The sequence below is a fragment of the Hylobates moloch genome, unplaced genomic scaffold (genome assembly GCF_009828535.3).
Source record: "Hylobates moloch isolate HMO894 unplaced genomic scaffold, HMol_V3 SCAFFOLD_18, whole genome shotgun sequence".
Lineage (NCBI taxonomy): Eukaryota > Metazoa > Chordata > Mammalia > Primates > Hylobatidae > Hylobates > Hylobates moloch.
The window spans coordinates 8,644,837-8,660,559 of NW_026652293.1; the positions used below are offsets into that span (position 1 = coordinate 8,644,837).

The following is a 15,723-nucleotide window of genomic DNA, read 5'->3' on the forward strand; positions in this document are numbered from 1 at the left end:
CTAAAAATACAAAATTAGCCAGGCGTGGTGGCACATGCCTGTAATCCCAGCTACTCGGGAGGCTGAGGCAAGAGAATCGCTTGAACCCAGGAAGCGGAGGTTGTGGTGAGCCGAGATCGTGCCACTGCACTCCAGCCTGGGCAACAAGAGTGAAACTCTATCTCAAAAAAAAAAACAAAAAACTTTCTAATTCCACTATTATTCTATTTTGGCTATTTCATACTTAAATTTCTTTTATTGTTTCTACTACAGTCCACCTATTGCTGTCAGAATCATCTTTCTAAAATATTATATTCTTCATGTCACCTCCTCCTCTAAAACATAAATGACTTCCTGCTGCTCACTGAATCCAGATTCTTCTACCTGACTTTAAAAATTATTATATTCTGGTTCCAACATACCTACCCACCTGTATTTCCAACTTTATTTCCCTAATATGACCTTTTGTGATTAATCTTTTTGACTGTCCTAGCAGAATGAAAGGCCTTATTTTCCTTCTCCTTTGTCAAGTTCTAGGCTTGGCTCTCTTAGTATTGAGCTGTGACCTCCCAATGTCTTAGTTGATTGTATTGTAAAATGGGCATTACAAATGTGCCCTGCCTACCTGGCAGGGTTGTTATTGAGAGATAATAGATGTTAAAAGCTTTGGAAAAAGCCAACCCTCTACTGAGGCAAGGTGGTGTAGATGCTGCTGCTTGACTCTCCGCGGCTCATTACGTTTCATCCTTTCTTGCCATCAGGGAAGTACGATAATTCCGTGGATGTCTACGCGTTTGGAATTCTTTTCTGGTATATCTGCTCAGGCTCTGTCAAGCTCCCTGAGGCATTTGAGAGGTGTGCTAGCAAAGACCATCTCTGGAACAATGTGCGGAGGGGTAAGAGCCACAAGTACTACCTTGTCCTAACTCCCCTGGCTAGGGCAGACTGAGCCCAGGCAATGTCACCGGGCCTCCTGTCATCCTATCTGGCCACTCCATAGCAGGGCCGTAGATACATTTAAACTGTCATGAATCCAGAAAAGATATTTAAGTCAACCTTTGCTTCCAGTCAACTCTCTATTGAACTATCTCAAAAAGTCTTTTTTAAAAAATGTCCGATTCTTCAACTTCATAGGCTAATGTGTTCCAGTTTTTCTTTTCTTTTTTTTTTTAATTACTCTTACTGTTAGGTTCTAACTTAGATGTTTGCAGTCGAAGTCAAAACTCCTTGCATTCTTAGTATTCCGAGCCCCACTGGGAAGTCAGCCTTTGAGCTGGTCATGCCTCTTTGTTTGTGCTGGGTGCCTCTCACTTGTGGTCTTGTTTCCATGCTCCTTTCTCTAGGGGCTCGCCCAGAACGTCTTCCTGTGTTTGATGAGGAGTGCTGGCAGCTGATGGAAGCCTGTTGGGATGGCGACCCCTTGAAGAGGCCTCTCTTGGGCATTGTCCAGCCCATGCTCCAGGGCATCATGGATCGGCTCTGCAAGTCCAATTCTGAGCAGCCAAACAGAGGACTAGATGATTCTACTTGAAAGCAAAGACCTTTCTCTTTCACTCTCTAGTTCTTTCCTTCCCCCTCACCTTTTGGCCATGGGGAGAATTTGACATTTATTCACTATAGGACACACTCCCAAGGGAACTGGTGCTTGCTGGGAAACTTGAAACCTTCCCAGGTAGGGATGACTCCTGGACAGTGAAGAGTTGAATGACTGAGCATATTCAGCAGCTCACTGAAGCACCAAGCTATCCCTTTAGCAAAAAAGTGTCTAAGATATGTAAAAGCTGAGGAATGTGATGTTCTGGCCTCACAAATGAAAAGGAGGCAGATGTTACCATTGTCTATTCACTGTATATACTTCTAAGACAACAAGCAGGACGCTGCAGTGGCAATAGTGTTAAAAAGTCTCATTCTCATGATTTTTGGCTCTAGCTAGGAGTAGTTTAGTCAGGACTCAGAAAATTTGAGCTTAGTTCTGGGATTATGAAAACATGGGGACAAAAACAGGAACTTGTGGATGTCTGGTTCCTGCTGTCTGCAGCCAGGGATCTCAGGTTGCAATGGTCAGAAGTCCCAGTGAGGGAGCTAGAAACAGAGCTATCTGTTCCTCATAGTGCCAGTGTGTTTACATTTATAGGGCCACATATCCCTGGTTTCTGGGGGAGGGTTTCACTGTTACATCACCAAGAGGCCCTGAAAAGAGGAAAAAAAAAAAAAAAGAGGCCAGGCACGGTGGCTCACGCCTGTAATCCCAGCCTTTGGGAGGCCGAGGCGGGCGGATCACAAGGTCCAGAGTTCAAGAGCAGCCTGGCCAACATGATGAAACCCCGTCTCTACTAAAGATACAAAAAATTAGCCGGGCGTGGTGGTGCATGCCTGTAATCCAAGCTACTCGGGAGGCTGAGGAAGGAGAATCGCTTGAACCTGGGAGGCAGAGGTTGCAGTGAGCCGAGATTGTGCCATTGCACTCCAGCCTGGGCAACAGAGTGAGACTCTGTCTCCAAAAAAAAAGAAAAAAAAAAGAATGTGTATGCATATATGTGTGTGTATACATATATACGTGTGTGTGTGTCTATATCTCTATCTATATAGACATACACACAGAAGTTACTGGATTTAGAGTTACTGCTAACCCCAGAACAGAATCTGTTCTTTTACCTTTGAGTCTTCTCTTTTGTTTACCTCTTTTCATCTCAAAGTGGGAAAGCTCCAGATAACATGGTACTTAGAAGTGAATGTCTGAGCAAAATCAACCCAATGCGAAGTATTTGGGTGAGAACTGAGAGGTGGGAGATGATTGGAGGCCATGGCCTGTGTACAAACATATTGGAAGAAAACCAGCTTGTTTTTAAAACTTAACACAATCAGAAATTTTTCTTTTTGTGTTTGAATCTAACACACTGGTGTTTTTAAAACTTGATCAATGAGCTTTTAACCACGATTTCTCCCGAAATTTGTTCCTTCTTTTTACCTTTTTAAAAATCTGTTAGAAGAAAAAAAGAAGCAGATGAAAGAGAAAAACCCTCCTCTAGTAGTTCTGTGTGTGTGCCCCTCACCCCTGTGTGCTAGTGTCTGGGAAGTTTCCCTGAAAGGTGGGTGGGTGGTCTTTTGGAGGGTTCCTCATGAAGTGTGCTTGAGGAAAGAAATTCTGATTCTAGGCAGAGGAAGGGGAACAATTTAAATATTGGTACATCTCAGATGCACTTGACTTCAAGCCTTCCTCAACCAAACTGGTCCATTAGATTCAGAAAAACAGGTAGACGAGGAAGTAGACAGTGGAAATGAGTAGTCTCCCTCCATCTGCCTAATCCCCGATAATTGTGGTCTGGCCCCTGTGTCCAGCCCCAGAGTTTGTAAAACAGGTCCCCAGGTAGGTGTATAAGATGAGTTGCAAATTAGCTGGGCATGGTGGTGCGCACCAGTAGTCCCAGCTACTTGGGAGGCCGAGGCAGGAGAATCGCTTGAACCCGGGAGGCGGACGTTGTGGTGAGCCGAGATCGCGCCACTGCACTCTAGCCTGGGCAACAGAGCGAGACTCCATCTCAAAAAAAAAAAAAAAAAAAAAGATGAGTCGCACATCTGCTGCTGGGATTTTCTAGGGTTGTCTATGACAGAATGACCATCTTTTAAATATTAATGGAGTATAAATGGAGTCTATAATGGGTCTTTCATATAACTTTTAACTCTTTGGCTATCCTGGGCTCTGATCATGATATGTTTGAGCATAGTAGCTCCCTAAACTCTTGCAGCCTTTCAGAAATTCCATGTAGTGCTAATAATTACCTTTTTACTTGCAAATGATAAAGGAACTGACTCAGTGTCTTCGGGCTCTGCAGGCTTTAGCCTTGTTTTGGTAGGATGTTCAGTATATTCTTAGAATTTTTACCACCTATTTAGCTATACTTCAAGTACTCTATTCTCTGCACTAACTCACTGTCCTTCTGGGAACTATGATGGGGCTTCAAGGGAGTCAGGTGTCAAGAAAGGAGGGGTAAGTACTCTCTACTTGCTGGAAAATCAGTGTAAGTCTGTTGTGTATGAAATTTTAGGAAAAGTCTAATATAGTTCCCTTTCCAGACTGTTTTCTTTTGACTCTAGCTATAATCATAGGTCTGCGCTTCCATTATGAAGGTCACATTCCTAACATTCTTGGGAAGTATTAGCTCATACTCTCATTCACATATGGGAGGTTAGATTTTTTCCCTCTACCCAGAGTCCCTTTTTGGTTTACCCCACGGCTTGGTTTGCTATCAGGTACCAGTTCTCTAGCAGATTCCCCAACAGTTTTTTTCCCAGTGGGAAGGGTGGAAGGGAGGGACTGATATAAGTAAGGAGATGAGTAGTTGTGTTACAGTTCATTTTCTTTAAAAAAAGTATTTTGAGAAAAGGTGCAAAATATTCTTGAAAGTCTCTAGGCCAGCCAAAGTCCACATATGGATATTTGGGATGTTATTTAAATACTCAGCAGGCTGAGTGCAGGTATATGTGTGTATAGCGTGTGTATACTTTGCTTTTGTTTTATAACATTGTCAGCTAATTTTGGATTCTTTGTTCTTTGGCATCCATTCTTATTATAAGTGATGGAATGCCATGAAATGTACTGTATTGTATATTACTTGGGAGGACACTAGGTTTTCAAAGAAGTCTGGCAGCACTTGGTTTATAGAGGGCTCAGCGTGACCAAAGTCCTAAAGATTTTACCTCCCAGCTTTGGTTGTATGTGTTCCCAAGTGGTGAGGTGAGATTGTGGCTGCAGGAAGAAAAAGGATGGCATGAAAGAATGACCCTTATTGTGGTCTGTCCTTCTAATCAACATAATTAGGGCAGCTTACCCCAGCATGAAAATGATGACCTGGCCATTTTTAATGGCCAGAGCTTGAAGTCTGGTCTCTCATTTTGTTTCAGAAATGAGTGAGAGGCCTTCCTGCAGAGCAGTCAGGAGAAATGGTGGAGCCTGGGGCCCTGGAATGGCTGACCCTGTGCCTAGAGAGCTGATGGCAAGGGCTGTCTGGCATGGCTCATTTGGGTTGGGTTTCCCCAGGCATACCTTAGTTCCCTGATCCTCTGCAAAGAGTAGCTCATTGACTGAGCAAGCGCTTCACGGGAGGACTGTGCTGGTTGTTCCCAGACCAAAGAGAGTCACTTTTGACTCCATCAACTTCAAGGGGACAGAGCCTAGGCAGCAGCTTCTCCTAATTTTTAACACTAAAATTCAAGGAAGCAGTGGAGGAAAGAATGCATTACTACCACATACAGAAATAGGGGACTCATAGAACTCTCGACTAGTACCTGTCAGCTCTCAAATGCATTTTTGTGTCTTTGCTTGAGCTGCCAAAGAAGGGTCACAAAGTGTTCTTCCTCATGGAAGAAGTGCCTCGGGGTTGCAGGGCTGCAAAGTGACAACTGCACTGAATGACACTTTATTTTTTGGCTTTGGCTTATTATTTAGCACTGCGAGGCCCAGGGGAATTGGTGATTACAGTAGCACTTTGGGCAGTTAAAGCCCTCTTTGGGCTTGCTTTGGAGAGATGATGGCATGCCTTGGTATTCCATTTGGATAATCAGGAAGCCTCCCTAGTCCATCCATATTGCGTCAGAGTGGGATTAACAACCCTGGAAGAGTCCACTGCCAAAAGAGTAGTTGCTTTCCTTGAATTTCCAAAGCTTTTGGATTTTCTGGATCAAGTAACCCACTTTTTAAAACCTGAGGTAAGGAGTTTGAGACCAGCCTGGTAACATGGTGAAACCCCATCTCTATTAAAAATAGAAAAAATTCACCAGGCATGGTGGCGGGCACCCATAGTCTCAGCTACTCGGGAGGCCGAGGTAGGAGAATTGCTTGAACCCAGGAGACAGAGGCTGCATTGAGCCAAGATCACACCACTGCACTCCAGCCTGGGCAGCAGAGCAGGACTCCATCTCAAAAAAAAAAAAAAGAAAAAAAAAAAAAAAGGTTAATCCTTCAATTATGGAGGTGGGATGAATAGAGCTTGTTTGATGTTAAAGTGGGTAAAGAGGGAGTGGCCTTGAGACACTTGTATTCCAAACTCTCCTGGAGGTTTCCAGTAGCACTACTGTTCCTAAAAGGGTTTTATTTTTAACTTCATCTGTTTTGTTAACATCCAGTCCAATTGAGGTGATCTCAGAGGTGCATCAGGACATCTAGCACTGTGGAGGCCAGCTTGCCCAGATGGTTGAAAAGAAAATTGGTCTGGACAGCCTGTTGTCTTTTGTCTTCATGTAATGTTTTTTGTTTGTTTTAAAGGACTAATGTTTATTACAGTGTTAAATGAAAGTGTAACATACTAAGTGTGTAGAATAAAAGTGCAATAACAAAAGACAATGACTTTGGCACACACTTCAGTCTTTATCCTCTCTCCTTTCTTGTGCTACCTGGCTCTTTCCATAATATTGTTACAGCAGGACCGTGTTAATTGTGTGCATTTTGAAGAGATGCGACTCTGGGTTAATCTTCATTAGTGTAATATTGAAGGGTTGGGTTTGGTTTTATAGAGTATTCTGTATACTTGTTGGGATACACAAATACCAGATGTGCTGTATAATAAAGATCACATTAACGTTTTAGGTTTCTATCTGTTTGGTTTTGGTTTTCCCTTACCTCACTACCCATAGTAACAGGACGTTCCCTAATCCATTCCATTTCCACTGGTGACCTTCAGTCAGATGTCTTTCAGTTTGCCTTAGGAGAGATGGATGCAACATGTTCCTCTCCCATCAGGGGCCCTCCCCAGCCACCATGGCTCTTGGCCTCTGGGTACTTTACATCATCACTACTGGAGGGTCAGGCAAGGGAATGGGAGATAGGATAGTGGAGAAAAGGGGTGAGATGATAGCAATGTATCTTCTAGAGCCTATCCTGGGTGACATGCTTTTTTCCAGCTTCTTTTAAGCAGGAACCTGCAGCATTGTGAGTTCATATACGAGCCTAGCTACTCTATTACACTGTGAGAGAACTGGGCACATAATCTTATGCTGGCCTATCTGCATGTAGTGTATTTTGAATTTTCTATTTAGGTTCACCCCAGTCCTGAGATTTGCTTGCTCAGCAGTGCCTGACAGTCACCACCATGGGCCACCAAGAGACAGGCACCACTTCTAGTTACCAGGGAAGGTCAGCGTGCAGCACGAGGTGCGTTTGCTTTGGTTTGTTTTTTGTTATTATACCATGTCTGGCTTGTGTGGCTGTCATTTTTTGCTGTAACTAGTTTTGGTTTGACTGCAACACAAGGTTAGCCAGCAGATGGCAGCACACCTTAAGTAGCTGGTGTGTTCCTGCTCCTCGAAGTTGATCTCGACGGTTCTCAGCCCATACCCACACAGTATTCATTTAATGCAACTGAAGCTGGTTAGCTCAGTTGGTTAATGCTAATAATGCAGATAAGCCTTATCTTATTTTATTTTTATTTTGGAGACAGTGTCTTGCTCTTGCTGTTGCCCAGGCTGGAGCGCGATGGCACAAACATGGCTCACGGTAGCCTTGACCTCCTGGGCTCAAGCAATCTTCCTGCTTCAACCTCCTGAGTACCTGGACCACAGATGCATGCCATCACGCCTGGCTGTTTTTGTTTGTTTAACGACAGGGTCTGGCTATGTTGCCCAGGCTGGTCTCAAACTCCTGGGCTCAAGCAATCCTGCCTCAGCCTCCCAAAGTGCTGGGATTATAGGTGTGAGCCATGCACCCAGCCCAGATAAGCCTCTTAACACTTGTGAAACTCTCTAGTAACTCCAGCCACCCTTCACAGTTAAATATATCCCATCTTTTATGCATATGCCCTGTATTTTCCTAGGAAGTTTAGTGTGACGGAGTTCTCTTAACCTCTTCCTTTGCCCTTATTACTTTGGAAGAAAATAGCTTGTGGTATACACATTTTCAGATTGGGCATGCTTTTTCAAAAACACATCCCTCAGTAGGTATGTGCCCTGAGTAGGGCAACTTGGGTGGCCTTCCTGATCCTTTATTTGGGTGGGGTTCAGGCTTCTGAACATTATTAAATTCAACCTCAAAATTTCTGTCTTTAGCAGAATCCCAAGGAGTCAATAAAGTGCTAACTGAATAACCTCCTTTGGAGTGCAGTTACTACGGGGAGACACGCACTGATTGAGGCCTCTTGTGGCCCTTCTAGGGAGAGTCTGTTCCTTGGTATATTTTATTTTTATTTTTTTGAGATAGAGTCTCACTCTCCCAGGCTGGAGTGCAATGGTGTGATCTCAGCTCACTGCAACCTCCGCCTCCTGGGTTCAAGCTATTCTCCTGCCTCAGCCTCCTGAGTAGCTGGGATTACAGGCACGCACCACCATGCCCGGCTAATTTTTGTATTTTTAGTAGAGACAGGGTTTCACCACGTTGGCCAGGCTGGTCTCGAACCCCTGACCTCAGGTAATCTGGCCTCCCAAAGCGTTGGGATTACAGGCATGAGCCAGCATGCCTGGCCCCCTTGGTATATTTTGCAGTTAGCATTTCAAATCCACGAAAAAAATAGATTAGTCAGTAAAGTTGGCTATCCCCTTGTTTTAGTCTTTTCCTGCTACTGTAACAAAATACCACAGACCAGGTAATTTATAAATAACAAATTTATTACTCATAGTTTTGGGAGCTGGGAAGTTCATGATTGAGGTGCCAGCAGGGTCACTATCTGGTAAGAACTGCTCTGTGCTTCCAAGATGGCACCTTGTTGCTGCATCCTTCAGGACACTAACGCTGTCCTCACATGGCAGAAGAGATGGAAGAACTAGGCAGCCCTCTGAGCCTCTTTATAGTGCCAATAATCCTATCCGTGAGGGCTAAGCCCGCATGGCCTAATCACCTCCCAAAGGCCCCACCTCTTAATAGCTTGGGGTTTGAGTTCCAACATAGAAATTTTGGAGGGACACATGCATTCAAATCATATCACCACCTGAGGAAAAAAATACTTAAATCATCATGTGAAAAAAAAGTCCAGGTATAGGAAAGATGTAAATGTGAAAAAAAAAAAAAAAAACTGTAGGCTGGGCACAGTGGCTTGGCTGGGCACGGTGGCTCATGCCTGTAATCCTAGTACTTTCAGAGGCTGAGCTGGGCAGATCACCTGAGGTCAGGTGTTTGAGACTACTAGCCTGGCCAATATGGTCTCTGCTAAAAATACAAAAATTAGCCGGGTGTGGTGGTGCATGCCTGTGACCCCAGCTACTCGAGAGGCTAAGGCAGGAGAATCACTTAAACCTGGGAGGCAGAGGCTGCAGTGAGCTGATCATGCCACTGCACTCCAGCCTGAGCAACAGAGCAAGACTCCATCTCAAAAAAAAAAAAGAATATATATAACATAATCCATTTTTTGGTAAAAATCCCTTTGTTCCCCATAACCCCAAATTATCTAGAGATTTAGTCCATCTGGCCAAGCGCAGTGGCTCATGCCTGTAATCCCAGCACTTTGGGAGGCCAAGGCGGGTGGATCACAAGGTCAGGAGATCAAGACCATCCTGGCTAACACGGTGAAACTGTGTCTCTACTAAAAGTATAAAAAATTAGCTGGGCGTGGTGGCGGGCGCCTGTAGTCCCAGCTACTTGGGAGGCTGAGGCAGGAGAATGGTGTGAACCTGGGAGGCGGAGCTTGCAGTGAGCTGAGACTGCGCCACTGCACTCCAGCCTGGGTGACAGAGCAAGACTCCATCTCAAAAAAAAAAAAAAAAAAGAGATTTAGCCCATCTGCATGTATAGTGCACAGAAAAAAACAATTTGTAAATGTATAAATCAAACTGATAATAGTGATCCTAAAGAGACAACTTTGAACTTTTAGAGTATGGAATTTCTGTTACCGTATTGTTTATCTGCTATGAACATCTAGAAAATGAATCCTGGCTAATTTAGGAGGAAGGAAATATGTATTGGAAAAATACTAGTGCCTCAAAAAATCAACAACTAGAACTGGAAGATCAGACTCACAGAATCAGTAGGCAGGAACTGTAGCAGGAAGAGCCGCAAACAAAACCCCTCAGACACCGAGTTAAAGAAGGAAGGGGTTTATTCGGCCAGGAGCATCGGCAAGACTCCTGTCTCAAGAGCCGAGCTCCCTGAGTGAGCAATTCCTGTCCCTTTTAAGGGCTCACAACTCTAAGGAGGTCCACATGAGAGGGTCGTGATCGATTGAGCAAGCAGGGGGTACATGATTGGGGGCTGCATACACCGGTAATTAGAAAGGAACTGAACAGGACAGGGATCTTCACAGTGCCTTTTTTATGCAAATAACCGATTAGGTTGGGGGTCGATCTTTAACTACCAGGCCCAGGGTGTGGGGCTGGGCTGTCTGCTTGTGGATTTCATTTCTGCCTTTTAGTTTTTACTTCTTCTTTCTTTGGAGGCAGAAATTGGGCACAAGACAATACGAGGGGTGGTCTCCTCCCTTATTCCCCCCCTTTGAGACTCTCACTCATTTTATTAGTGGGAGTTCTCACCTTCATCCTCACTACCTATGTCTTCCTGCATGACAGATCGACAGTGATTTATGTAGTACACTTGTGCTGAAGCATTCTGGTGAACTAGAGTAGCGATGAAACCTTTTACCATTTGAATGAGTACAGGTAGTAAACAAGGGACCAGTAAGCAGGTGCCTATTACTACTATAATTTCTATTATAAGAGTTTTAAATCCTTCTAGCACTGGGAACCATTTTCAAACATGGCCTCAGGGTCAAATCCATGCCACACTTGTACAGGCACATATGCCAGTTTCGTCATGTCTTTAACTATATCTTCAACTACTTGCCCCTGATCGTCTATGTGCACGCAGCAATTGGTAAGGTTAAATTTCCCACAGACCCCTCCATCAACTGCTAGCAAGTAGTCGAGAGCCAATCTATTTTGATAGATAGCATTTCTCATCTGAGTTTCTTCCTGGGCCAGAATAGTCAAGGCTTTACCGGTTTTATTAGTGATGATCTCCAAGACAGCTTGCAACCGTATGATTCGGTTGAGCATGTAAATGGGGGTCCAGTATCCCCATGAGCCGTCTTGTGCGCAAGTAGCAGGCCCATAGTATTGTATAATTCTCTCAGGGGGCCATTTATCATCTTTCCAATTTCCTATAGCTATGCTTCTCTTTTCATGGGAAGCATAGACAGAGAAGTCCAGGAGTTCACCTGTCTTTATGGGCAGTAGGAAGAAAGATGGTTTAATAGTGCCAATAACACAACTATCTGCCCACTGGTCGGGTAATTTGGCAGAAGATCTATGCCCACATAACCAGTGTAATCCAGTGGGGGCTGACCAGTCCCGGTGGGACTCTGGGTGGGTCCACACAGTTTGCAAGTTTGGGAATTTACTAAATGGATTCCTCTCTGTGTGATTTGAACTCCACCAAGTGACTGTTTTTGTGGTACCATGATACAGTTTCTGTCCCAGACAACTAAATCGTCCTGCGGGGTAAGTGAATTCTTTTCCTTCTCTAGCTATGCAATACTGTCCAATAATTGAGGCTTTTAGGACCCAGAAATTATCCGGGTGATTCTTTTGGGCCGGGAATTCATCAGGAACGGGGTCTGTAGGCACTAATTCTTGGGCTTCCCATGGCCATTGATCTCCCATTACAGTTCCTCCACAAACATAACATGAAGTGACATTTAGAGACTGGGCTACATGCTCGGCTAATTGCAAAAACAAATTTCCGCCTTTTCCTGGAGTCTCTGGTACTGGCACATTTAATTCATCATAGAAAGTCTGAAATACTGGTTCCGGAGAGAGTTTACAAACCTCTCCTTTTACTAAGACCTTTACTTTAGGATCCAGTCCTTTTCCATCGATGCCCAGAGATACGTGTTCTCCTTTTTCCCACCTGGGGTTTAAGGGATTTGTAATTACTAATTTCAAGGGGTTGCAGCTTCCACTCGTACAGGAGGGGCTGCCTTCTCCTTTTTGGAGTTAAACAGGATCTTTTTCATCCTTTTTCCAAGTAGTCCAGATGACACAAGACTAGTAATAACACACATTTGCACATGAGCCTAATTCATGGCAGATATACTTATTTCCTGCCATGTAACTTTTTCTTTTCCTGATTTAAAGAACCACATCCTATTCCATGCCTATTGCTATTGATAGTGGCACAAGCATTAAATTTTAGGGTTATATGCTTAGGGACTCCTCTTTCTTCTGTCCTAGCTATTACTTTACTTGTGTCGCCTAGAAAAGGACCAGTCCTTAATTTTATTTTAAAAACTGTGATCATGGGAGGCTTAAAATGGGTCATAACACACATCAGGTTGGTTATTTCCTGGGCTACATACCTTGGATAGAATAGCATTATACAAATAAGTTTCTTTTAGAGTCCTGGTACACTTATAATAACCATAAAATAATAGGACTGTAGCAATCTTTTGTCCTACCTCAGTGACTTGATGTATATACTGGGAACAGTCCTCTGTCTGAGGAAGGTCAGTTGAAGTTCTTACTGTACAAGTCCAAGTTTTAAGGAAAATGAGTCCCGCAATGAGTTTTCTCATGCCGTGCATGGACCAGTCAGCTTCCGGGTGTGACTGGAGCAGGGCTTGTCATCTTCTTCAGAGTCACTTTGCAGGGGCTGGCGAAGCTGCTCCCATCCACGTACAGCTCCCAGTCTACTGGTGTTTAAGGATGGTCTTGAAGGTTGGGCCCACTAGAATAAAGTGAGTCCAATACCTCTACACAGTTATGTTCAACTGGGCTCTCTGACACCGGGAGCAAGGTGGCGGGGTTTAGGATGTTGTAAACGTCAATGGTTATGCGGGGATTTTCAGAGCAAGCTTTGGTATCTAGTTAGTCTAGCATTCGGTAGCTAATGATGTCTTTTGGTATTTATTAAAGTCACCACAGCATGGGGGGCTTTATATTTAGGTTTTGCCCAAGAGTTAGCTTATCTGCTTCTTGTGCTAACAGGGCCATTGCTGCCAGAGCCCTTAGACATGGGGGCCAGCCTTTGGAAACCCTGGCCTATTTTGAGAGAGAGGCCACTGGCCTTGGCCAGGGCCTCACAGTCTGGGTTAAAACTCCAACTGCCATTTTTTTCTCTTTCTGACACATAGAGTGTAAAAGGTTTTGTTAGGTCAGGTAGCCCCAGGGCTGGGGCCGACATGAGTTTTGTTTTTTTTTTTTAACTCATGAAAAGCTCATTGCTGTTGGTTGTAATAGATGTAGTTTATCCAATCTACATTTTTATTAACTGTCACCCATCAAAATATTGACTTAAATCGTGTAGCTATTTGATTTCAGGCTTTAAATTGATCTGGTATTCCTTGCGGGGCTCCAGTTGCATCTAAATAGATGTGAGAGTTGAAAGACCCATAAGGGGCTTCTCTCGCTTTATGGTGTCTTATTTTTTCTCCCTCTGGTTGATGAAATGCCAGGGTGAAAGGGATAGCCAAATGGACTAAAGCACAAGTGCCACTCCAGTCATTCAGCAGAGTGCCCAGTAAAGGTCCACCACAATACCACCACACATCTGCTCGGGGATGGACAAGGGCCGACTGACTGATAAGCTCTTGAAAATTCTTAAGCTCATCACATCCCTTCAGGTCTCCAAGGAATGCTAAGTTTCCTCCCTGTCGTGAGAGACACGAAGTGAACTTAGTGTTGGGAGACGGAAGCTGGGTGGCCCTTGGGGGCTGACCTGCAGGGTGCCAGACTTCGGGATAGAGCAGCGAGAGCTTGGCACGACTTATTACTCCAGGCTGTAGAATCCTGGAAAAGAGCTACCATGCAGCCTACGCCTGGTCAACTGGAGGACCACCTTAGTGGAAAGGGGACAATCTGGGCCTCTGGTCTGCCATGTGCACAAGCATAACAATTGCTTTTATTTAAAGTGCAGATGGAATATTTGATCCATTTTAACCAGGCATTTGCATCTTGGTATGCTGCTTTTATTTTAATGTCCAGTTTACAGAAAAACTGGATGATACCTCTTTAACTTTAGCCAATGTTTACACACAGAATTTTCTTTCCAATTAACATTTTAAAACTTGATTAAAACTTTAAAACAAAATATACATATTTTTAACCTTTTAATGTAGGTAAAACTTTACATTCTTATGCCTCCTTTTAATTCTTCTATCAAAAGTATATTTTACTTTCCTTATATACCTTGCACATAAGCTGTTCCTTTAATAGTTTTACATTTAGGAGACCTAATTGCTTTTAAATTATACAACATTTCTTGCATAAATTTCCTTTTATAGCGTTTTTTATTTGCTTTCTTTTTTTTATTTAGGATAGTTCTGAACTGAACTAGTGAGGTGTGCTCACAATGAGGTTTCCTCTAAAAGTTATTTTTCTACTTTTTTCTGTTAGCAAAGCAGTTGCCACTACAGGTTGAATGTATCTGGGCCATCTGTGGATTAATGCGTTAAGGATTTTTGATAGAAGGCTACAGGTTATCAGTGGCCTCATTTGGCCCCTCTCTGCCTCTGCACCCCTCTCTCCTCTCTGTCTCTCTCTCTCTCCTCTGTCTCTCTCTCTCTCTCCTCTCTTCCTCTCTCTCTCTTCCCTCTGCCTCTCTCTCTCTCTGCCTCTGCCAGCCACTTATGCTGCAGTTCTTTCAACCACTGTGGAGGGATCTAAAACCAGCTGTAACCAAGCGTCTATGTACAGGAACTGGTCTGGGTGCCTTGGCTTACAGGTTACCTTGTGCCATACCTTTGAAACAAGGGACCTGTCCAGGCTTCCTTCTGATGGCCAACCCACCTCTAATGCTGGCCAGTCTATCTTACACAAAGTTTTAAGTTTTCCTGGTGTCATAGTACTCCATAGTCTACCTTAAATCCCTTGTTGAAATTTTTCAACATAGTTCCTAGTGGGGTGGGCTTACTTTGTGCCTCACCCATGTTTCCTTGAGACAAAACACCACGCTCACACCACACGCACACTACAAAACAAAGAACAGGTAAAAAGAGCACACACACACTTTTACAGTTTACACCAAACCAGAATCAAAACCAAAATCAGAGTATCAAGAAATCCAAGCCAGGTAAAAACCAAAACAAAAGTATCAAGCAATCCAAGTTAAGTCAAAAACAAAGTGCCGGTACAGGCATGTCATGGGTGATCAGGCCATGCTTCCACTCAAATGGAGTAGGCAAGTTCCCAAGACCAGTCCTGTCAAGCAATTCAAACCAAGTCAAAACCAAAACCAAAGTGCCAATAAAGGCACACCGTGGGTGATCAAGCCACGCTTCCACTCAAATGGAGTGGGCAAGTTCCTAAGACCGATCCTGTCAAGCAATTCAAACCAAGTCAAAACCAAGACCAAAACCAAAGTGCCGATAAATGCACGCTGTAGGTGATCAGGCAATGCTTCCACTCAAACGGGGTTGGCAAATTCCAAAGACCAGTCTTACCAAGTTTTCGATGTCTGGTCTCCAAGTGCCAGTTCCTTCCCGGTGTTCAGCCACTGCATTGATCCTCCACGGGGTCCTGCCACACACTGCTCTGGCTAGGCGTCCCACTGGGGCAAATGCCTACCCAGGAGCGCTCTCAGAATCTGCGTCACTTGGGCTGGTCGGAGTCCCCCGCAGGGATGTTCCACAGGGCAAGCTAAAGCCACCTGAGGAGCTGCCTCGACCATCTGCCAATTACCTCGCTTCCTGGTCAGGGAACCAAGAAATGTGGCAGGAAGAGCCACAGACAAAACCCCTCAGGCACCGAGTTAAAGAAGGAAGGGGTTTATTTGGCCAGGAGCATTGGCAAGACTTCTCACTAAATGAGAAACTGGTCACTAAAAAGCAATTCCTG

General features: G+C 44.1%; 2 protein-coding genes across 3 annotated transcripts in view; one reads left to right on the forward strand and one right to left on the reverse strand.

Annotated features, from left to right (window-relative positions):
* DSTYK (dual serine/threonine and tyrosine protein kinase) overlaps positions 1-6,559 on the forward strand; it is a 70,566-nt gene extending 64,007 nt beyond the window's left edge. Inside the window, exons 12-13 of one of the 2 annotated variants that reach the window (XM_032136766.2) lie at positions 741-875; positions 1,323-6,559. In XM_032136766.2, coding sequence (XP_031992657.1) covers positions 741-875; positions 1,323-1,510 — 323 coding nt within the window. In that variant the 3' untranslated portion in view covers positions 1,511-6,559. The remainder of the gene's footprint in view (positions 1-740; positions 876-1,322) is intronic. The other variant, XM_032136768.2, reaches the window with a different exon arrangement.
* The window catches only part of RHEX (regulator of hemoglobinization and erythroid cell expansion), a 919,952-nt gene extending 904,530 nt beyond the window's left edge, over positions 1-15,422 (reverse strand). Inside the window, exon 1 of the mRNA XM_032137045.2 lies at positions 15,330-15,422. The gene's annotated coding sequence lies outside the window, so the exon portion shown is untranslated. The remainder of the gene's footprint in view (positions 1-15,329) is intronic.
* Between the last annotated feature and the right edge of the window lie 301 nt (positions 15,423-15,723).